At 37.3% G+C, this 24873-nt stretch overlaps 1 protein-coding gene across 1 annotated transcript in view; it reads right to left on the bottom strand.

Annotated features, from left to right (window-relative positions):
* The window catches only part of COL21A1 (collagen type XXI alpha 1 chain), a gene marked incomplete at its 3' end in the record, with an annotated part of 118431 nt that overhangs the window by 39223 nt on the left and 54335 nt on the right, over positions 1 to 24873 (bottom strand). Inside the window, exons 11-17 of the mRNA XM_082306935.1 lie at positions 20459 to 20512; positions 19480 to 19533; positions 15852 to 15905; positions 14949 to 15002; positions 13280 to 13333; positions 13148 to 13201; positions 9136 to 9189 (exon numbers count right to left, since the gene is read on the bottom strand). Coding sequence (XP_082163061.1) covers positions 9136 to 9189; positions 13148 to 13201; positions 13280 to 13333; positions 14949 to 15002; positions 15852 to 15905; positions 19480 to 19533; positions 20459 to 20512 — 378 coding nt within the window. The remainder of the gene's footprint in view (positions 1 to 9135; positions 9190 to 13147; positions 13202 to 13279; positions 13334 to 14948; positions 15003 to 15851; positions 15906 to 19479; positions 19534 to 20458; positions 20513 to 24873) is intronic.

Here is a 24873-nt window from a genome sequence, read left to right as displayed (position 1 = left end):
TCTTGAAGTGTTCCTTGAAAACTGTGGGAGTTAAGAAGGAAACTGTAAGGCAAGAGTAATGGAGAGATACTGCAGTTTCGAGATTAATCAGCACATGTGAAACATTGTTTACTGGAACTATAAACACCAACCTTCCTGGCACTAAAATAGCAGATGTCAGCCCAATACACAACATATACCAGTCCAAACATTCTCTTCAAGCATCTCCTACTTCAGAAAAGCCTTTCTTGGATGTATGAAATTAGCACACAAGTTCAGGAATGCCCTGAGTATTATTATTGACACCAGGTGGATCCAAAAGAATGCAAATTAGTCCTCCTTTTTTAAATATCGCATATCAAAGGAAGTGAATGTTAATCACTTAAGGTATACCTATTTTATACCAGTTTTAGTATATAACTTTCAAGATCTTTAGTGGTTATTCTCTTCTTAGCGGGGTGAATTAACCCATTATGCCTGGAAAGTATTAGATCAGATCAAATTAGATTAAACACTTAAGCAAACACATAATTTAGTAAATTTACAGGGAAAATAAAGAATCATTAAAGACCTTCTAAACTTTCTAACTCAAATCAGCTACCCAGACAGAGCCAAACTGGATTTACATACACAGAAAGAGACTATATAGTTTTAATTCTTTAATCTAAGCCAACTCAGCAAACAACCAGTTTTTTAACTGAGATTTGGAAGTAAAGAAATTTCTGATAATGAATACAGGATCAATTTACAGTTCTGTGAATTTGTCCATTTAATTCCTCAAAAAACTCCACTTGATCAAGTCCAGTAATTTTTTAGAATGTCTTTTTTCAGTCCAAGCAGTAGTATGTTAGCTAATATACTTGAAATGTATCTGTACATCATTTGCTCAACACAACATAAAACAACGCATCAGAAATGCTTTTGAATGATAATCAGCTATAGCAACCTGACTTTTTCCCACTTAAAAATACATTAAAACTCAAATTGTACAGCTATGATGTTCAAATACTGATAAACCATCTCTATAGAAAGGCCCACTGCAACATGAATACTAAGAAAATCTAGTTTCTGGTACTCAGAAAAAAGGTAGTCATGTTTATAAGCATGCGCATATTGTGGTCTCTGCAACTGATGTGAAGGTGTCCAGTCTCCTAAATGCACAAGCATTCAAATGGGCAAACATTTATATGTATATTTGAGTAGTAATACCGAGAGAGGGGATATCTGGTGCGTACTGTATACATCCATACTGCCAAGCTGATTCACTCTTAGTTTCATACCGGATCTCTAGACTCCCTCTCAGCCAAGCTGAGAACATGAGAGCTGAAGCTGAAGCTGCAGTAGGAAGTGAATATGATCATTCCCTCAGTGGGAAAAACCACAGGTAGAACAATGCGTGTCACAGCTCTTACTCTACAGACAGTATAAGCTTATGCCAAAGCACTTCATCTGGGAATTAAAGATCACTTGCTAGTACACATAACTAGTAAGTATAATATCAAGTTTCGACTCTCTATATGAAAATTTCCAATAAATGCCCCAAATTATTTTAATGTGTCGAAGAAATTACACTTATCAGAAGAGTTTGTGGTTTTGTGTATACAGGACTAGTTCATTGGAATCACTCATGGAATACAAATAAATAAGCACTACCACTAATTTTGTGCTTAGAACATAGTTACTGCACCCTTTAACAAAGCTGCACCTTCAAGTGTTTGCTGCAGGACAATTGTTTCAGAATCACACTGTTTGAACAGATTTTTTAATTTATACAAGATAAACACATTATTAAGGGACATTTTAACAAATGACAAGCATCTTTATTGTAATACAGCTCAGCAAGTCAGTAGGGAGATTTTAAATTGGTACAACATATTGGTCAGAGGTATTTCTATCACTGTGTTTACAAATCAGCTGCAATGGAGGAGGAATGCTGGTATGTAACGTCTATCAGCACATGAATTAATAAGAAAAGTACCAGCATAGCCATAAAAAGGTCACTACAGCATACAAGCATAAAACAGACTACTCTGAGTACCGTTTATAACTATTTATAGCACACGCCATTCATGTCCATAATAGGCTTAAAACTACAGCTCCTTTTGTATTTCCTTACGTCTTTTAAGAAATTGCCTTTGTTAACGTTACATCTATAAAATCGCCTTAAAGAAATGGCAGTAAGGTATGCCACCTTCTCCCCACTTGATTTTCCAAAGTTATGAAATTTGAAATGGTACTAACAGGAAAAATCTAAAAATACTACTTTCCTAAGCCTCTGTAGACAAAACATAGATAAAAAAGATACTATATAATTACAGAAAATTAATATAATTAATGTAATTGCATAGGATGTGAAGACAGAAATTTAAAAGTTAGAAATCATGAGGAACAAACAGAAAGTGAGAATTAGATGGGGGAGAACTGTTAGTTTTACAACTCAGAAAAGCAGGCATTATTTTCCAAGTTGCATTAGGTCAGTGGGTCCAAGTTTATTACAGCATTTATTGTGGCCCCAGTCCAGACTGACTTCAATGGGAATCTTTCCATTGACTTCAATACGCATTGGATCAGCAACTGTGCTGTCATGTCTTATATCATTTTTGTCAACTGGGAATAATAGAGTAGTTCAGATTAGCCTGCCTGAAGTTCCAGAAGTCTTTAATTACCTCTTTCTTTACAGCACCATTCTCATATTTATCTTCTTAATAGCAATTAACTCTGCTGAAAATGTAGTATGGAATGCATTTAGTTAAAATAACTTGTCAGTCAGAATGAAGAAGATGATAACCTTGCAAATAAAGTCTGTTAAAAATGTATACACCTAAAGTGGACCTAAAAGTTATAATTGATAGAAAAACCTGCATTCAGTCTAAAAAATGTGGTTGAGCTCACCGCAAGCGCTGTGTAATTAAAGAATGATTATTGAAAGTATTGTGCTGTCAAAGCTGTCATCTCCCCCTTTCTCAAGTGGGAACAAGACTAACAACATTTGTTATAGTAGCTCCAGCAATCAGAAAGTCATCAGCAAGACTCTGCCCTGTTTAATCCAACAATTCAGAAATTAGAAGAAGAAATAAACAATCGCTAAAAAACTAACTCAACTAACCAAACCTACTTGTAAAGAAATAATGATGTATGGCATATGCTTACTGCATCAGCTATTTATGTAGAAAAAAACACCCCACCTGAATAATCATTTCATTTTATACATAAAGGTATTTACAGGTCAAAGTCAGAATTTTTAACAAAGAAATAAGGGATTCTTTTGAGACCCACAAGACATCATTTGCAGAGCAAATACTAGTCCTTATTTCCCTTATGACTGTAATGCTGACACCTTTGAAAAGCAGGCCATCAGTGTTCAGAGTTCAGCTGCTACTAGCAAGGCATCTCAGACTAGTGGAAAAGCATTAATATTAGATTTGAAGCTAGGAATTTTGATAGACTCGCACCAACCAGTTTGCTGAGTCTCCTGATCACTTTTCTCTTAAAGACTGACGGGAAATTATTTCTTCTAAATATATTACTTACAAAGACAGTGCTATTTTATAGCAGCGCCTACGTTAAGGCAATATAAAACTTGAATGAGTAGTACTCTATGAAACATTTTCACAAGTATTAAATCCACAAAACACATGATCTTTTGAGCACTGGAAATACAACAGGATTTTTACGCTTTAATCTACTGAGAGATTAAAAATAGAAATACAACAATAATCAGACTAGGTGCATTAAAAAATAAACTAAGTAACACTTCCAGAAAGAAAGATATTTTTCACAAGGCCTATTGCATACATATACCATAGAGTTTTTAGGTTTGTTTCTAACTGAAGTATTGCATAACTCAGTGTATAAATGCAGATATAAAATATAAACTAAACTTATTAACTAAAACTGGTATAAACCAACATAACATCAATATAAAGTGCATCAAGCAAAGCATACCATTCTGATCACTGAAAAACACATTTGTGCGTACATTTGGTGCAAGTATTTCACTTCCTCTTATCTCAGCTAGTGATCATCATCTGTTCCAGTCAACACTAACACACTGTGCTGCTCCTTCTATTTGTGAAACAGGAAGATAGGACTGACAAAGTATTCACACATGATGCTGCATTCTCAAATACGGTTGTTATCAGAAACAACTCTGCAAATACTGTTGATAAGTATGACCACTAAAAGTACAAAATTTGAGCTATTTTATTAAAGTTGAATAGTAGCTTTCCTCCTAAACTGACTAGCATAGCTCTTACACTCCACTGTCTATTGCAAAAGTTTTGACTATGAATTTTAAATTTCCTTCCATGAATAGTTTGAAATAATTACCAAGTTTTCCACTATTCAGTCACATCCTATTCCACAGATAACTGGCTACTTTCCCTCTCATATGGTGTACCTAACTTAACTAAGTTGAATGTACAGAAATCATGTTAAAATTACTTTCTGATTCTGTTGTAGACTTGAATGGGGACTTGAACACCTTAAAATTTACACATCTCATCTAACTATATTAGATAATCTTATAAGAGCTGTTCCTCTTTACACATCATTCATTCATTTCACATTTTTCACTCAAATATGTTGGTTGTGGTGCTAATATTTCTCTCCTCAATGATTCTCATGAGAATGTACACATGGCTAGAGGCATAAAAGGGTGCAACTAAAGTGAAAGAAAATTTTGTTAGAGCAGGTAAATATAGGCAAAATATCATTTTTCAGAATGTCCTCCATTCTCAAATTATTTGCTCATTTATATATGTCAGTTTATGAAATTACAGTCAGTGATATGTGTAAAGCTATACTGAAGAAGAAAGTTCATTAGAACTAGCTACATTTACATTTTAATAAGTAAATATCATTATTTCCTGTATTATTATTATGACTGGCTGCCAGGCATTTGTTCCAAGAACAGGATTTCTAAGGAATGTTGGCAATATACAGATAACACAGTTGCTAGCAGACCTGTGTTTTGTGTCTGGTTTTTTCTTAGTTTCCTATGCAAAGAAAGACAGGAGAGGCAACACTGAACACAAGACTATTTAACAAGCCGTCTTGCCTCAAGGCGTTGCACTCTAAGGGTTCGACTAAAGCCTATTTGTTCGTAGGGAAGAGATCTGGAAAACTGCATAGTAAGGGAGAGAGGGGAACATGACATGGCACACAGAAGAAAAAAACACCAAAAAAATATTTTGTTCTGCATACTACCATATCACTAAGTCAGGAATTTTCTTTCCTTGGTTCCTGTTTCTATTAATCTCAGAATGGCTGTAGATGCAGTAGAATTACATTAACTTCAGGCTTGCTTTCCAAATATACAGGCTACCTGGCTATACCAGTTTCTATGTCGTATTTTAAAGATTTTTGCTTTATGAAGAAAAATACAGCAACTTCCATTGGAGATTTCTATATCCTTAGTGTATCTTGAACACATTTCAAAAAGAATTCTACTGCCATACCTCAGCACAAAACACACATTTTTGAGAGAATGTATCGATCTAGATCTGTCATTCCTGATGCAGTTGTGAGATCAACAGACAAACTGGGAGTATAGGTATAACAGTGGGAGCGAGGTCAGAAGCTGAAAGCCATGTTATGCTGCTATCGCTGGCACAAACGAGGCCACATCTGAGGTCTTGTGATGTGACCTAAATATTAAGGGCAAACTCTACCATTTTAAGTGTTTGCAGCTGTATTTCTGAAAAATATGATTTCTAGAGAGTAAACATGAGCACTTGCAAATGTTCAGACATATTACTTACAGCAGGAGCAGTTGCAAATGTTCAGACATATTACCTGTGGCAGGACAGCACATGCTAGGCCTAGAAGAGTGCTATAAATGTCCTGCCAGCTTCACCCACAAGCATTCACTTCAGAGTTCCCATCTACATGATTGTAAACACAAGAAGTCTAACACAGCTTCCAATGAAACCAAACTCTGACAAAACTCTACCAACGTTAAAAGGACAGCCAGGCTGAACTTAAGCTCAAATAAATCTTGGTTTATTCTATCCTTTAGGCAGTTGGCCCCTCAAATAAACATATTTATCAAAACAGCCTGTCATCAGTCAGATAGATGATTAGCCATTAAACTACTCAAGTGACAGTATGGACTATTTTTGTCATCAGTAAAATAAGTTTGATTACTAGCTTTACTAAATGCTATCTAAATTATTCTGTCCATACTGTCAAACGTTATTCTTACACAGAGTGGGTAGGATTGGGATGGCCTGGCTAACTTAAGTTCCAAATAGTACTATTGAGGGAAAACAACCACATCACTTGGAATTATTTACTTAGCTTTACAACCTACTTTTTCCTGTTCATAAATTTGGGGATTAATAAGAGTAATAATACACCAGAAAGTATATTGTCCAGAAAATAAATGCACATCTCAGAGGGTGGAGGCAATGGGAGCTCAGTTCAACTGTGCTCTCCATCCTAGGCAGTTGCCTCTTAGATGTTGTCTCAAGATGCATTCATTTCACAACCATGCTCTTTTTATTTGCTAAAGCAAGAAGGATCATAAGATGGCTATTTTTAAAAAGACCAACTTAAGAGATTAAGCCATGTCTAACACTAATGTGGCTGAATGGAAGAAATAGACTGTTTGCATGTATGTTTGTGTGGGTGGGGTATCCATGCAACCTGCTGAGCTGTCCCAGGGCCACAGTTGCATCTGGCTGGTTAACAATATGGAGTCACAGTTTCAACAGAATCATCCAAGGCCTGTCTTGAGCTTAGGCAGCCTATGTGGCTATCACAGGGAGGGCACAGCAGAGTTCAGTCCCTCCCTCCAACACCAGTGCCCTAACTACTAGGGTATCCCACCAGAGAAGATCACACTGAATTGCACAGAAGAAGAGCGGAGAGGAGGCGCTTACATGTTATACATTAAATACGCATTGGAGGAACAACAGAAACAACAGAAGCAGTAAGTTGCACAAGACATCCCCTCACAGCCCCCACAATCCAGCTCACTTTCCATCGGATGAAAGCCAACTATCCTCTACTTGAATAGGGGAGCCCACATATCCCATGGCTGAGGACTGCTTTCATTTTGCACAGCCCAAGCACATGCTTTTACCACAAAGCTGCTGCACAGAAATGCCCTTTGCTCCTCCTTCAGGCTCTAAATAGGTGCGAGCACCATGTTTGCACATGCAGTCTTGGTGCTACACCAGCAACAGAGGCAGACAAGCAGGTATGAGTAGGTGTCTTACATTTCCTACTGGTTACCTTGAGGCAATTTCCTGGTCAGCATGTAGACTTTCTGCTCTTCAGAAGCACCTCCACTGATTATAAATGAAGCATATAGTGCAATTTGGCTTGCCCTGTTAGGATTGTGTAAATCTTCTGTAGTTGTTTATATATTGGAAATCTTCCTCTGTGTTATTTTATGGTGATTTTAAAAGACTTCTTAGTGATTTTAATGTCTTAAATCTGCTACTTCGCTTCTCTTCAAAGCAAAAGTATGGGACTTAAGTGATGAGTTTACATCGCTGTTTAAAATGTTATACTGTGAAGCATTTATATTAATTTTAAACCAAAATATATTTCTTTAGTAGATATAGGTCAGACTTAACCAAAGCTATCAGATCAAAAAGGGAGCTGTTAAAATATTAAATACTTAGTCTTCCCTAGGTCAGAAATGCCTTCTCCTTCCTATTTTTCAAATTAATTAAAAAAAAAAAAAAACCACAGTTACTAACTAACTTTTTTTCTAAAAATGAAAAGAGACAAAGTAAGGCTAGGGATCACAACAGAACTCTTGTTATTATCTCAACACATTTGTTACAGTGTACTAACTAACAATACACCAAAACCTCTTCACTTGTATTTTATGGCTTTTAATTAACATTAAGTCTTTCTTACAGTCTATGGTATCTTCAGATGTAAAAGGTTAATCCATCCCACAGTTATTTGGGGCAGAAAAAGAGGAAAAAATAAAGCTAAGTGAGGAATTATGTGTGTTCTTCACTTTAGCCAGACAAGTCGGAAGAAAGTCTCTTGGGAAAGATTGCCCTGTGTTTTGCAGTCTACTCACAGTGTTTTATAAGGTTTTGGTGAATATATAAAAAATCTAAATGAAAGAGCTTGAGAATTTTTCATCTAGGAGTGTTATTCCATCTCCTAGTTTATTCCATCTCCTAGTTATCAAAACTCTCTACCAGATTTCAGTACCATGTAACACATACTGGCTCTCGTTACATTCAATACCACAAACATTTCTGAACATATAAAGCTGTATCTCCTTATCTCCTTATATTACAATTTAAAATGTAATTCAAAATGTAATTCATCTGGAAGGCAGCATTCCACCAACTGAGCTCCATTTACTGCTCTTGGCCTATGGAAGAATTACTTATGGTTTGATGACAGCTGGCTCGCTCTCGGCACTGAAAGCTTTCAGCTATTTCTACAGGTATCGTGGCTCCTCTGCTTCAAGCGAAGTCTGGTGGCCTTAAAGAGCCAAACAAGGAAACAAGGAGGACAAAGCCTAGCTATCGCATATAAAGAGGAGGAAAAATGAGCTGCTCTGAGGAGTTGCCGAAAACACCGCCAGAGGAAAAACACCTTTGGAAACAAGCAAAACAAAAATGCAGCAGCATGTTCCCCAGCTAAGCAAGGACCAAGATACAGATAACATGGACAGTGAAACAAGATGCAAAGAAGTAGAAGACCAATAAAACTGGACAAAGGAGAGGGGGAGGTAGACAGTGAAAAAATTAAACTTTAAAAATGCAGTTAACAAGTACATGAAAGAACATATACCATGTTGCAGAAATGAGTTAAAAACACCCAGAATCTTTCCTCATGTAAGTAACTATCAATATCTAACCATACCATCCTGTCAATAGGAAAGAACTCAATAATAAGCAATTTTATAACATATATACAAATTGGTATATGACAGCAATATAGTTAAGCATCTTTTCTTTTAAGGCATCTTTGACTTTAAAGGCTTGTTTATTTCTTTTACTAAATCCAAATTTAAAGATGAACACCAGAAAATAAAAAAGCACTTTTCAAAAAGCGACATATCAGCCCATTCAAATCAACATGGATGAAACACGAAGTATAGCATCCATTAACTAAAAAAAAAAACCAAAACCAAACAGTAAGTAAGGATATGTCAGCAATTTAATCACTTACGGGCTCTCCCCGATGTCCTTCTAGGCCTGGAGATCCAGGCTGTCCGACTTCTCCCTTTAAAAAAAAGACTGTTAAATACGGTATTAAAAAAAAAAGACCTTCCCTTGCATAGTAAAAATAATTTTTTCAACTAGTAAATTATTACAAGTAAAATGTAAAACCAATACAGATGATCAAGGCTTCATCAGCCAAACATCTCTTAAAAACAGTTTCAAACACAGTAAGAAATGTTGTCAACCCAATATTCCCTCATGCTGCATCCAACAGACTGCTGTCAAACAGTTTGCAAAAAGAGATGAGAGAGAGACAACTGTCTTTTGAATCAGAAGAGCAATTGCTGGCTGAAGAAGCACATAAAACAGTAATAAATTGCTATTGTCTAATTGTTAGAACTACTAATAATCTGAAAACTATTTCAAAGCACTCCAGAATACAGCAGTACCAGATATGATGAAATCTTTATGATGTCCTTACTCAAAATATGTATGATACCAAAAATATTCTGAAAATTTGAAGAAAATTCCAGAAATAAAAGCACATAAAACAAATGCAAAGATCAATTAATATATATATATATATAAATAATCTGGTAACCTAAAACATATATATATAAAATAATCTGGTAACCTAACCTATATATATATAAAATAATCTGGTAACCTAAAATTACAAAAACTGGACTCGAAGTAACAATGGGTAGCATCTGGGTTTCAAGCCATGTTTTTTTTCCACATTCTTTCCTAGAACGAATATTGTAAGAAAACAGGAAAGCTCCAGCAGAAATTTCCTTCAAAGACAGCCTGTTTGTGACTGCACTGAATTTGATTACAGACCTAGAATGAAGCAATGTTTTATAGCAAGCAGATGTTGAAGTCAAGTTGACAAAATGTTTGAATGAAGAATATGGTTTCTGTTAGCTATTGTATTATAAAATGAATAAGAAATAATGACCATGTCATATTTTTGCACTACAATAACTAAATTAAGAAAATAGTCATGAAAATGCCTTTCAGCTTAAATGTACACAGGTTCACACAATTAATATACTGAATTATCTGTATACTGTTTACAAGCATAAAACCAGATCAAAGTACTCTGCAAATTCATGCTTTATCAACACAATCCTTTACTCTAAAGGGCCACCAGTGACAGTTAAAATTTTATGTTAAACAACTGCAACTATTTCCTGTCCATGTTATCAAATAGCACAGAGGAAAAAATCTAATATCTAATTTTTTTTTTCTACTTTCTATAGTACCAGAGAAGGAATTTCTCTATCAACTTAGCAGAGATATCTGTGTGTATATATATGTGCGTGTATATATATTGAAAATAAGACAGGATTCATTTGAAATAAATTCATGTAGGTAACTAAGCTCCTAACACAGCCAACAGAAGTCTAGTCAAGACTATTGATGGAGCCTTGATTCAGCTGACCAGCCACCAGGAGCTCAATTTCATTGCCTGCACATAGACATTTGGTCATATTTGAGATACCTAAGGGTTTCTTGTCTGGGTTCCTACTCCCACTCCAGAAACGCACTGGCTTTCCATAGGACTCATGTCATATTTGCCAGCTCCCTTAGGATACTTTGGACATTAATGCATCTCAAATGCACCAGGCGCTTTTATGTAGGCAACTAAACTGGTACCTACAAGTATGCCTTCCTTCAGCTGAATTGCTCTCCAGACTCCACTGGCATTACTGGTTAGACCTCCATTGACTTTAATGGCAACATAGGTAGCTGCTACGTCCATAGGTACAAACTTAGCTGAATATTTTAAGAATGTCTGCTAAATTGTCTTTGCCTGACATATTTGCAAGTGTCAGAGATACATGCTCTTGTAGATATATATTAATAATGACAATTTGTAGGCAGGTATCAATGGGATTGGAAGATCAAAATGAAATGAATGTAGGAGTATTTAAAACTAAACCAAGTAACAAATAAAGAAAAACTCCTCCAGTATCATAGAAATAACCTGCTGTTGGTTGCTGAAGTTAACTTCAGAAAAATGAGCAATAAGAAAATATTTTTCTCCATAATTAAGATTTGCAGCTTCTTTTACTAATGTATTTTAGGGGTGTAAACTTAAGGGCAGTTAAAAAAAAGCAGTACATAAATTTGACACAAAATAAAGTTATTCCATTACCTTTTAGCACAGTCGCATTAGGCCTTCCAAAGAGAACAAATAAAATAGGAAATATTGAGTTTACCTACCATGAAGTTAAATTTTATACATACTTTATAAAGGCTGTTATTTTAAATGTGTTCACCTAATAAATTTTTTAATTGAAGGATGCTTAGTTATACATTGAAGTCAGGCAATTTTTAGAATAACAGTGCTGTAGTGTTGTATGTAAGTAAGTGATAACTCCCCACTTTAACTTCAAATTAAGATGCCTACATGTGGTTTTCTACCTAAAGTTGTCTAGAGATACATTAGGGATCTAAGATCCCATTACAGTGAACAGGGGCTTGATTCAGTTACCTAATCACAAATCCCTGGTGCTATTTGAGGTGCTCTAGGGCAGCCAAGGCTTCCCCATCGGGCTGGCAGGTACCACCTACAGGAGACCTATGTCCTTTCGAAATGACACTTACAGGTCACCTGGGGTACCCAAAAACAGCAAATAGGACTGCAAACTTATGACTGACCTCACAGAAGTTATAGCAGTTAACAGTCAGCAGCTGAATGACTTCAGAAGCTGCATTTATTATATTTACTAAGAACTTGATTCAGTTGTCAACACATAGACATGTAGGCCATCTCCTGCTGCAAATAACGGTAAAAAAATTTTCACCATGAAGACAGTCAAGGATGGAACAAGCTGCCCAGATGTGCAGTCTCCATACTTGGAGGTTATCAAGACCCAGCTGAGCAACCTCATATGGATCCAGTGCTGTCCCATTTGTGAGCAGGAGGCTGGTCCAGGAGATGCTCCAAAGTCCCCTCCAGCCTGAGTGAGCCTGGGATCCTGCTGGATCCACCTTGTTGGCAGCTGATGCCTGGAAGGGTTTAGGTCTCTCATAGGTCTTGTGTCATATCTCTCTCTTTATATCAATATACTGCAGCAGATGTCACAGATATGCCATGGTATCCCCAACTGCTCTAGACAAGCATGGTCACAAAACAGAAGAAAGACCCAGGTCTTCAACTACAGTAATAGGAATTTAGACAAATGCTCTTAAAAGTACACTTGCATTTTGGACACTGAAGGAACATTAACCTTGAGTAGCCCTAGATCACTTCATTATTACCATTAAGAAAAATATTACAGGAACAAAGCTGCTGTTAAAAAGCTTCTTTAGATCAATTCAACTGAACATTTACACCACATAGTAATATTTTTTTTTCTGTGAACTTAAAACTGATACTACTAAAGTCCATCTTTTCACAAATTAGAACAGTACAAACAACAACTGGGTAAACAAAACATCCAGTGAGCTCACAGACTGCAATACATTATAGAAATATCAGATCCTGTAGTCTTTTTTACAGTAGATACATACTTAGTCCACTTGAAAAACTGTTCTAAATTAAATATACAGGGCACTGCACAGTGAAGAGAATACGAACATAAATATTAATCCAATACTGAAGGTGTTTTCCTCTAACTTTCATTCAGGTCCCTTCAAAAGAAATAATAATAATAATTAGATTACTTCCTTCTTAACTGTACACAACAGGTATGTTCTGCAGTGTATGCTCGTATATAAATTTCATTAACAGATTCACAGAGTTAGAAAACAGAAAGAGGATAAGGGAGACAAAGTATAAACAATCTCTGATGATCACTAATACACTCTTAACAAAAGCTTTGCCCCTGCTCATAAATCAATTGAAACCAATGAAGTCTGCCCATTAACTGCAGTAGACTTTGGCATTTCCCAGTTACACATATTATTTCAATTTCCAGAAATTCTCCACAGAATAAACAGAGTATATTTAGACCAACAGCAATCCTATTGAAGACTTTGGCAAGATATGAATATACATTTGTACATACCTTGAAACCAGGACTTCCCGGTAATCCATCTTTCCCACTTCTGCCAGGGTCTCCCTGTGGCAACGGTTAACAGTCATCAGTAGGTGAATTAACAAGCAAAAGTTAAAGGCAAATTGTCTTTACAAAACTTACAGCTCGCCCAGGCATTCCTGGAAACCCCGTATCACCTTTCTCTCCTTTTGAACCCTGAGAAATAAAGCAAATGAAAAGTAAGTAGTGCTCAACTTTTATGCTGCAAATTCAGTATATTTGACCTGTAATTCATGTGTTATTTCTTATTTTGAAAATGTATGGAAGATCTGTTTCTTTCTTAACACAGCCAGTGGTAAATTAATAACAACTCCCTCTTACAGAAACAAATATGCTCTAAAAGACAGAAATGTGAACACAGACCCTCTTTCAAATTGCTTAATACTCTAGACCAATAAATACATGACAGAAATATAAGGACAGGTGAAAAAGTAACTGTTAACATTGGATGACCAAAATATGCTCTCTGAAATATAAATATTTACATACAAGCATGCCCTGCTTCTTATAAATTACAGACCAAAACAACATCTCTATTCCAGGCCGCTGTCAGTCTCACTCCATTCCTGTGCTCCTCTCCTCACTCCCCTCACTCCTCTCCCTTTCTCCTGTTTGGTTACATAGTTCATGTACATTTCTATGTATTAAAAAGCACAGACTTCTTTGCAATATAATTATTACATATATCTCATATTAAAGGCATAGACATATTTGCAAAAAATATACTTATAAACATTTTGTGTTATGTTAAAATTAATTACTTGATCCATTAACAGAAGGATGAAGAGAGTTCTCAAAATATCCAAATAAGCAGAGCATGAGTTTAAATATTACTAGACATAAGTATTTCCAGTAACTTCAGTGGAAATTTTTCTAAGTTAGGAGTGCAGAATTAAATTCTCTGTGAATACACCTATTCCAAAAATATAAATTATATTGTACTGGTGCAGGTGCCCAGGCCCTGGCAGCAGGGGCTGCAGGGCGGCCTCTGTGAGGAGAGGCCGGGGCTGCCCCATGCCGGACACAGCCGGTTCCAGCCGGCTCCAACCAACCCGCCGCAGGGCACGGCTGAGCCCCACAGCCACGGTGGTGCCACCTCTGGGGAAGTGTTTTTAAGAAAGAGCAAAAACATGACACAGGCAAAGTAAGGAGTGAGGGAAAAACTGAGCAAAACAACTCTGCAGACACCAAGGTCAGTGAAGAAGGAGGAGAGGAGGTGTTCCAGGCACCAGAGCAAAGATTCTCCTGCAGCCCGTGGAGAGGACCATGGTGGAGCTGTCATAGCCAAGCTGCAGCTCATGGAGACCTCATGCAGGAGCAGGTTTATCCTGAAGGACTGCAGCCTGTGGGAAGGACCCACGCTGGAGCAGGGGAGAAGTGTGAGGAGGAAGGAGAGCAGAGAGGAGCTGTTATCAACTGACCACCCCTCCCCATTCCCCATCCCCTGACAGAGTGAACCTGAGCCTGGGAAAAAACAGGGCAGAGGAAGGTGTTTTAGTTTTTGTCTTTGTTTCTCACTATCCAAACCTATTTTAGCTGGCAATAAATTAAATTAATTTTCTCCAAGGTGAGTCTGTTTTGCCCATGACGGTAATTGGTAGGTGATCTCCCTGTCCCACAGGGACACTTGTTCATCTTATTTTCTCCCCCTGTACTGTTGAGGAGGGGGAATGAGAGAGTGGCTGGTGGGGCATCAGGCAGCCAGCCAAGGTCACCTCACCACAGACACCAGTAACATTTTGCTTTATTTTATGATTATAAATTTACTTGCCTTTTTTCCATATATTCCTGGCACTCCTTGATCTCCTTTAGGACCCCTTTCTCCCTAGAAAAAATATGTGTGAATAAGTTAATTTTTTAAATACAAGTAGTTATATACAGATATATATATATATATAGTATACATGTATAGCAGACATAAAATGAAGCAGGCAAAGAGCTCCATCTGATATAAAAGAATATGCTCAAGACAGTAAATGCAAATCTCAAATTTTCCAAGCTCTCGTAGAGGAGAAGCCCAGAATGTCCAACACTGCTGGTGAGACAATCCACAACTCGCAGGCTTAATGCTTCTGTTTTCAACGGAAGGCACTTTGAGTTTCTGGTTGCTTCAATATAGGTAGGTACCTAAATGAAAAGTGCTGCACTCTTCTGAAGACCTTATTTGAAAGTTTAAAACACAAATTTGGAAAAACTAAGAAGTAAATCCAGTTGTGTACTAACACAGAAGAGCAAAAGATACGGTTGATGATGTTTTGGGGAACATACATGTGAAATAAATTCATTGGCTTAGACCAGAACTATCCTTCAAAATGCTGTCACTCAAATTGAATGACTTCAAGAAAATTATAAATTTTTTTTTTTTTTGACACAATATTTGTGACGAAGAAGGTTCCAAGTAGTAGTACAACCAAAGTTCAAAGTAATTAATATAGAATCCCATAGAACAGAAATGAAAATGAAAAAAACCAGGAGGTTTCCATTGCTTGATAGGTATGCAATGAAGCCCCATGGCATGTATCTTCCTTCAAGTTCAGCATCATATCTATTCATTTTATGTAGTTCATCAAATGCACTGACATAATATTGTATATAAACTTATTTTTCCTTTAAATTAAACTATAGAGCAAGCTGAAACACATGAATATTGTAACAAGAAATATTTAATTTCAACCTTTGGTGCTGGCATCCCATGTAATCCAGGAAAACCAGGTAGTCCACGGTCACCCTAAAAGAGCAAGCATATTTTAAATCCTTATATCTAAAATAGTACTAATATACTGTAATAACGTTCACATTCTAAATAATCAACAAATAGTGGAAAGACGTTACATATCACCATATCAACTACATAACATTGGTACACTGACTCATGAGAGTTTGTTGATCCTTAAACAAGATTCAATATATAAAAGAAAAAAATTAAATAATCACTAAATATTTTAGAATAATTTTTACTGTAATCTCTCAATAAGGCTTATGGAGGTTCAAAAGTAGCAATTTAGCTTTGACAAGAGGGAAAAAAGCTTTGAAAAGAGCTTTGAAAATCTCTGTAGAACCTGTGATAATTCTACCATCCATTCCTAATTCCCAAACAATAAGGAAATTCCCTAAATCTGGGATGGCTTTGCTCCTACCTCTTACTGAAAATATCAAAGACCTACTGACCTTATCAAATTTCTTACCTGCTTACTCTGGATGAGTTAAGTATTAAAAAATAAGGTATTAAGTACTTTCTATAAAAAATAAACAAAATCAAAGCAAAATACACTGATAAAACAACTTTGGCACTTTGACAAATGAGTTCTCATTTCAGTGGAAGAGAGAATCCACTTTGGTGAAAGCAGTTGGCAATTGAAAGCACAAGCCAAAACATCAGTTCTTTTTATTGTCCTCACAGGTGTCAGGTATCAGTAATTCCAAAACTTTTGCAATTGGTACTGAAGATATTTATCTGACAATTTGTCTGCAAGCTCCCTTGAGTGATTACAACAAAAGGCTGAATAATAACTTGGCACTACCCTACTTGAAACAATAAAAACAAGCTGGCTGAATGGCCAAGCCCAGAGAGTGGTGGTGAATGGAGTCAAATCGTGTTGGCGGCCGGTCACAAGTGGTGTTCCCCAGGGCTCAGTGTTTGGGCCGGTCCTGTTCAATATCTTCATTGATGATCTGGAGGAGGGGATTGAGTGCACCCTCAGTAAGTTTGAAGATGACACCAAGTTGGGTGGAAATGTTGAACTGCTGGAGGGTAGGAAGGCCCTACAGAGGGACCTGGACAGGCTGGATCATTGGACTGGGGCCAACTGTATGAGGTTCAACAAGGCTCAGTGCTGGGTCCTGCACTTGGGTCACAACAACCCCATGCAAGGCTACAGGCTTGGGGAGGAGTGGCTGGAGAGCTGCCTGGCAGAAAAGGACGTGGGGGTGGTGGTTGACAGCCAGCTGAACATGAGCCAGCAGTGTGCTCAGGTGGCCAAGAGGGCCAAAGGCATCCTGGCTTGTATCAGAAACAGTGTGGCCAGCAGGACCAGGGAGGTGATAGTGCCCCTGTACTCGGCACTGGTGAGGCTGCACCTCGAGTACTGTGTTCAGTTTTGGGCCCCTCACTACAAGAAGGACATTGAGGTGCTGGAGCGTGTCCAAAGAAGGGCAATGAAGCTGGTGAAGGGTCTAGAGAACAAGTCTTATGAGGAGCGGCTGAGGGAGCTGGGGTTGTTTAGTCTGGAGAAGAGGAGGCTGAGGGGAGACCTTATTGCTCTCTACAACTACTTGGAAGGAGGTTGTAACGAGGTGGGGGTTGGTCTCTTCTCCCAAGTAACAAGGGATAGGACAAGAGGAAATGGCCTCAAGCTGCGCCAGGGGAAGTTTAGTTTGGATATTAGGAAAAACTTCTTCACCGAAAGGGTAGTCAGGCATTGGACCAGGCTGCCCAGGGAAGTGGTTGAGTCCCCATCCCTGGAGGTATTTAAAAGACGGGTAGACGTGGTGCTGGAGGACATGGTTTAGTGGTGGACTTGGCAGTGCTAGGTTAATGGTTGGACTCAATGATCTTAACGGTCTTTTCTAACCTTAACGATTCTATGATTCTAAGCTTAATTGCTTGTTTCAGTAGACTGGATCTACTTCACTCAGGACAAAGAGCCAATCACCAGATCATTTTTGGACAATCACGTCTTTTCTCTGTTAATATCTAACTTTATATTGAGCAATATACTTCAATTTGTTTAATAGATTTCAATCATAAAGGAGGAATAGCAAATTATACTCAGGAAGTTATTTTACATATTTTTTTCAAGTTCGAAGACAAAGGGTAAAAGAAAACATGTCTCAGTGGTATTTATTAAAACCATTCAGGTCTAAGCAGATTTGGAGAGGTCTGTCACACATTCACAGAAGACAGAAACATGACCACAGGAATGATAGATTGTGGGTTAATGCTATCAAAATATCTCTCAGCAAATAAGTATTGAAAACAGGCAATGGAATGGAGTTCAAAAAATCAGCAAAGCTTATAAAATAAACACTTCATGCATCCATTGCTTCTTAATGAAAAAGAACGGAACCTTGATTTCTGCTCAGAAGTGGTGATTCAATTATTGGATAAACTAAAACACTTGGCAATGAAAACAGTTTTAAATTAGTTGCTATAGAAACTTTACAAGTAATGGGATGAAATTAATAGATGAAAATTTGGGCTGAATCATCAGGAAAAAAATTCTAATGGCAACACCTCTTTTACAATGGAAGAAGTTTTCTAAGACAGTGGTGGAAGCCCTATTTCTTGGCACATATTAAACAAGTCTGGACTGAGCATTAGGAAATATTCTATCTGTGACAACCCTGCACTGCCAGGAGAATAGAGTTTTTCATCATCTGTATCTTACTTTCTGCACATGGCCCAATACTGATTGATCAATTAGATTAAGATGCCTAAAGCATAGAACACATAAGCATATTTTTCAGCTCTAATCATGCATTTGAGAATTCTGCTGAACAGTGATGAATTTAAGGACCTGCTTTTAATATTGGGAACTTTAGAAGAAGGAACTTCTACAGCAAAATGTTTGGAAAACAAGTGTCTGGTTTACAAAAAAGGCTTTGAAGTTTTAATAAACGCAAAACAAAATAAATTTTTATCACAATGATCTTAGAACTTTTCTAAATATGGGGCAAAAAGGTGAGAGAAGGGTGGGCACAGATATTTACAAATCAATGAGACTTGCCAATAGCCAATGGTTAGTTTATTCACTGTGTATACAGGAGATCCAGATTCAAGTTTATCCTGATTACCAGAAGGGAGTTATATATAAGCTTCCACATCTGTCGGCACCTCTAAGTTGCTGGCTACACCTCAGCTAGAATTTTTCCACAAAAAGCTTTGGTTTCAATTAGTCAGTGTTTTCTGATAAAAAGTGCCATCCAAAAATTCCTACCTAGCTCATCTGGATGCTCACTTAAAAAGGGTGAAAAGAGATAGAAAGAAACCATTCTGACAGATGTATGTATCATGCTTCCAGGTACCCATATTTAGGTATGCTTTCTAAATATAAATTATTCAGTGCAATAAAGGTGTTACTGGCAGTACTAAAGCCTATATGAACTTTATTAAATAAAGCAGACCAGGTTCAGAATTGAAGTAATATTCCAAATGTAGGATTCTTATTCCTTCTTTATTACCTTTTTAGGAAACAATTCTCACAGAAGCCTCATGTGAAAATATTGATACTATTAACTGTACAATAAAAATGATAAATGGTAAGAGTAAAATCTTTTTACCTATTACTATTTTTTTTTTTTACCTTAGCCCCATCTTTCCCTGGCTCTCCCTTGATACCTGGTAAGCCACGTGGTCCCTAAGAGAGAAAAAAATGAAAACCAGTTCAAATACTAATACAGTCTGATAGAGAATGAGACACAGAAATGTCATACAACATGGCCTGGGGACTGATGTGTCAGCTGGCTGATCACATTTTGGTTACTGGATAGAAAAGCAGAACTAAGCATGAAATGCATCCCGCATGTATGAATATGGCACATTATCATAAGCCATGACTGGGGAACACCAAAACAATTCTTTGCTTCAACCAAGGACCACCTCAGCAAAAAAGGACATCACACAGCCTGTACTAGTCCAGAGATGTCCCCTTCCTTTCAAATGTCCATCAGACAGCCTTCACACATGCCATGTTGCAGGCTTGCTCTTGGCTCCAGCATGCTCTCAGATATTTAATTCAACAGATTAATAAGTCCTTGACTATGCAGCCAGACTGGATCATGCCACAAGTAAAACACAGGACCGGTTTCCAATAACTGTCCTTAATAAGGGCTACTAAATTAATACAATGAAGAAAGAAAAAGAATTCTCCTCCATCAGTCTGGGCTTTATCCGAAACCTTCTTTTGGACATGTGAATTGTGGGTAATCAATCACCATGACAAGGTTTCAGATCACTGTTACTGATTCATAGAAAAATGGAAGGAACTACTGTTTGGCTTCTGGATCAGGAAGAAAATGTCTAAGCCGCAGCTGAGTCCTGCTCCTACAGGCCTTACCTAGCAATGATTAGAACTGCAGTCTAATTGTCAGGCTACCTACAAACCCCAAAGCCATGTGAGTTCCAAAGCAATTCACCCAAGGATGGCCCCTGACTTCATGCCATCCCTTCAGCCCTTTTCATCCCCCCCACCTCAACTCTCAGTGACAAACAATGGATACTGGGAGAGAGTTGGCGCGATTTGTCTCAGATTCTCAAATTCTAGGAATGAAACAGAAACTTACTTGAACCCCTGGAGTTCCTGGGATACCTGGATTTCCTGCTGATCCCTGATATCCCTAAGGAAAAGAAACCAAGACTTGTGACTTTTTGTAAGTTATATTTACAAATTTCCAAACACCTATTTAAGGAAAAAACAATCCTCCTGGTTACTAGAGAACTGTTGTCACAACCCTGTCGTTTCAGGTCACAAATTTCAGTAACTGCTATCACAATCATACATTTGAGATTTAGATTTCAGCTTTCAGAAGCTTTCACCTCTGCATCTGAAATTTGCGGCCTCCAGACTTCATGCTAAAATCCATTATTTTAGAATTGTTCCAGGAGAATGTAACAAACATATTGTTTTATTCCCCATTGGGAAAAAAAAAAAAAGAACAAATGAACTCACATACGTAGACACTTTTCTTTTCTCTCTTTCTCAAGAAAAATAGCTGAAAACTGCCAGAACTTTTAAAGGCTTATTTCTAGTTATGGGAATAAGCTTTAACAAACAAGTCATGTTCTAATACATTATGTAGCTAGTTTTATAATATCTCTAAATAATAAAAATTCCATTCTCAACACTAAGCATTTAGCTATGAACTTGAAGGTATATAACAGGCTATGCAAGTAAAAAAATAATTTGAATGACTGGGACTACAAAAAGAAATACTAAATAATTCATGAGTTGAAAAGAGAATTTCAGGAATGCTTTACTAGAAATCAACATTGGCAGAACAAGAGAACCTTTACAGAATCCGAAATATGTGCCTGAGGTGTTTTGGTAGATTGGATTCAATGAGTACAGCAAAGATAGATAGCCAGTTTTTATGCAAAATTAGCAAGTGCTTTAGAAGAATCCTTTAACAGGCAAGTAACTGAAGAACAGGAATTTTACCTAGTTCCATTAAAAACATGTCATTCCAATGGACAAAATGAGCTACAAAGAGGGGTTTTTTGAGAAAACATACAAAATAAGAAGATAAATTGTCCTATAAAACTCTGAGGCTATTTGGCTCAGACTTTTCAACAGGCAGCCCAAATTAAATTTGATAAAACCCATAAAATGGACTATCCAATTTCAAATACCCAGAATTTGATCTTGATTTGAATTGAAAGAACTAATAATCCTATTCCTAAATGAGTTTCAGTCTGAAAAACTTAGCACAAAATTTAATGGGGGGATTTCCACACTGGTAAAAGGAGCTAATAGAACCTTTCCAATACAAGGAAGGCAACGTGTATGTCTGATTTCTTCTTTAAATCAGTCAGAGCTTCCTGGGAATAATAAACAGAGCTAAAATTATTTGCTGGGTTAGATACAAGAGAGTACTTGCTGTGCCCTCTTCCCAAAAGACATTTGAGCAGACGCCCGATGAGCCAGCTGGTAATGTTTAGTATAGAAGTAAACAGAATTCTAGGTCTCTGTCATACATAAATCCTTTATCAGGAATTTCACTTTTAGCGCTCAAGGCAGTTCTAGTAAAATCAGCTTTAACTGTAAATGGTGTAGCATTCCCAAATTGCTTCTAAGACTCCTGGGTAGCTGAAACAATTCACCAAGCCAAAAAATGCTTTTAAAAGTTTATCCTTTTATTTCTTCTCCAAAAACGGCAAAAAGTGTGTATGATTTCCTGTAGGATATAATTCTATATAAGTAAAACTTTATTTCACATTTTAGATCTCTGAAATGCAATTTCCCTTCCTTCTCCTTCTAACTGAGTAGGGGAAGAAGTAGAGGAGGACAATTTCCTGGCTGAACTGAATTTCAAAATTCGCGAGATGAATGGAGGACGGCAGAAGAGTTTTCAGCTTACAAAACTGTATATTTAGCTCAGAGCTAGATCTTGTAATGTGATTGCAGAGCAAATCAAACACATTGTCAGTGTGTTTGTTTAATGGAAAGCCGGAACAGAGAAGATTCAAAAGGAAATTCACAGAAAGTCACAAAAATGAGAATCGCTGTCTGGTACAAATAATGTAGCAATTGTTTGGACAAGTTAAAAACACTTTCTATAAATTATGATAACCAGCTTTCATAAAAACTGAGCATGTCTTTGTATCACTACTCCTTTTGCAGTACAGATCATCAATCTATATGTTAACGCCTACTATTTTTTTGCACTAAAGTCAGCTCAAGTCCTCTTTCCCTAACCTCAAAGCCCTCAATAGAAGTAAGTATGTGACATACATACATATGTTCCCAGAACAGCTGTGCCATAGCTGACGTTTTATGTAAACGGGACAGAAATGAAAATTCCCTTTTCGATTGACACGAGTTCAGGACTGAAGGTTCACTTTCAAATAAGGTGAAAGCACTAAATTCACCACCAAAAATAATTCTTTTTATTTGGACTTGGCCTTCTGTCATGAACTTTTCAGAAGATACACAAATGGTGTGAAAAGTATTATAGCTATAGCTATAACCCTGAATTTCATACTCAGTTTTAAATCCAGTTGCCTAAACATAGGCAGCTCCTGCTTTTTGAGATTCCCTAGACACCCATCCAGTGTTAGAAGATAGTGGCACAAAATATTTGGGAGGCATTCATCCTTTTGAAGCAGCAGTGTGGGCACAACAAAATACCTTACAGCATAAGAATCCCAAAACTCTTGGGGGAATTTAGACACCCAGTGTCTCTGTACACATGTAAACACTAAATGCAGGTGTCTTAAAAACGTTGGACAGACTTCTTACATAAAGAACTTACATAAAGGACACAGACAAATTAGCAATACTGTCATCGTCAGTGAATTAAGAGCCTTGCTGGAAAATGAAAGTTAGTTTACCTGTAGGGAAAAAATTGAGCAAGAAGGACATATGACAAGTATTAATTCCAAAGAACTTTTAGGTGCAATAGCAGAGTAAACCTCAGAAGTATATCTTCAATGCACTTGCATGCCTAAAGGGCAAAAGTTCAGACAGCATTCATAGGTGTATCACATCATACAAATATAAAATAAAAATATAAATAGAGGACATACTGATAAGGCAATGACAACTGCACTGCACACTTCCTTACTGAAAAGCTTTTGGAGTCACTGAACAACGTAAATGACAAAGGCATGACAACAGGACTACTTGGGAAAGACAAGGGAGAAGTAAACAAGCTCAGTTTAGCTAAGAAATAACCAAGGATCAACAGTAATGGTCTAAAGATATCTAAGGACTGTAAACACTAAGTAAACAGAACTATTTAGGGTGATGTAACTAAGCATAATGGAATTCAACTGCAAAAGAAAAATTTAACTCGGTGTTAGGAAAACATCCTGACAGAGAGGTCTGTGGACCTCTTGTGGAAGTCTCTCGTGGAAAATCTTTAGTACACTAAAGCATTAGAAGAGAAGTTTTCACACCCTTTTTATAAAATACATTACACCTTAAAGGACAGAAATTCTTATAGCTATTCAGACACGTATCCACACCTACGCTCATATTTGCAGTCATGCGATGACCTTCTCCCTCACTGGCAATATCAGTATCTAAAATCCTGTGAGGCAACAGAAATGTTGGAAAGTACGTGATGTATTTGAACTAAGTGTTTTAGCCTTTCTCTGAGAAGTTGTTTACCATCTAACGTTTTTGCCTCAGGTACTTCCTCCTCCTTTTCTCAAGGAGCTTTTTTTCCCATCTCGCTGCCAAACCACCTTCTCTAACACTTCACTATGCCTGCACTCATCTGCCTACTGCTTCTCTTTCTCCTGCCCCTTTGGACATGTGGATCAGTCAGGTGGTCCTCTCCAGCAAGTCTGTTTGGAGCCTGTGCCTTACTCCTTTCTCTGGGACTTTCTTAAGCAGTGGTAACTCAGCAGCTCAGAACAAGTGTCATCTCCTCGCTCTCCTCCCTCTGTTAAATAGCACGGCCCTGTAGAAGGACTTCTCGTGACATCTGCTTCTGCAGGCTACCAGAATTGTCTCTGCAGTGAAGCCCCTCTGTCTACACATACCAAAACATGAAAATGAAGGGCAGATCCAGAATTATATCACAAAGGTAACTAAATGCAGCTTTTACCCTCCAACATATATTTGGGGGTGACTCCTGATCAAAGATTTGTAATCATGTGAACATTATTATGGGAGAAGTACAGAAATGAGTTTTCGTTGCTTTGTTTTGTTTTGGCTTGTTTAATTCTTTCTCTGTTTGATTACACTTCCTTCCATTGGCTACTCCATCATCTGCCAAGGCTTTCATAGCTCAGAGCTGCTAGCAGTATATTTTACCTGAGCATGATGTTCTGGGCTCAAATACCACAGAGGAAAAAAAAAATCCATCAAGATTATTAAATAAAAGGTCATAAATCCAGCTTAAAAAGTTCTCGACCTTCAGACTTCTGGGAGATGGGATGATGTACCAAGGGAGCATAAGTTCCTGCTCGCTGCTTACATGTGCATCCTTATCATCTGCCCTTGGCCACTGCTGAAGATACTCATATGGTC

The sequence above is a fragment of the Platalea leucorodia genome (assembly GCF_965183815.1).
Source record: "Platalea leucorodia genome assembly, chromosome: 3".
Classification (NCBI taxonomy): Eukaryota; Metazoa; Chordata; class Aves; order Pelecaniformes; family Threskiornithidae; genus Platalea; species Platalea leucorodia.
The sequence above is the reverse complement of the archived record's forward strand: the minus strand, read 5'-3'. Positions and strand labels throughout refer to the sequence as shown.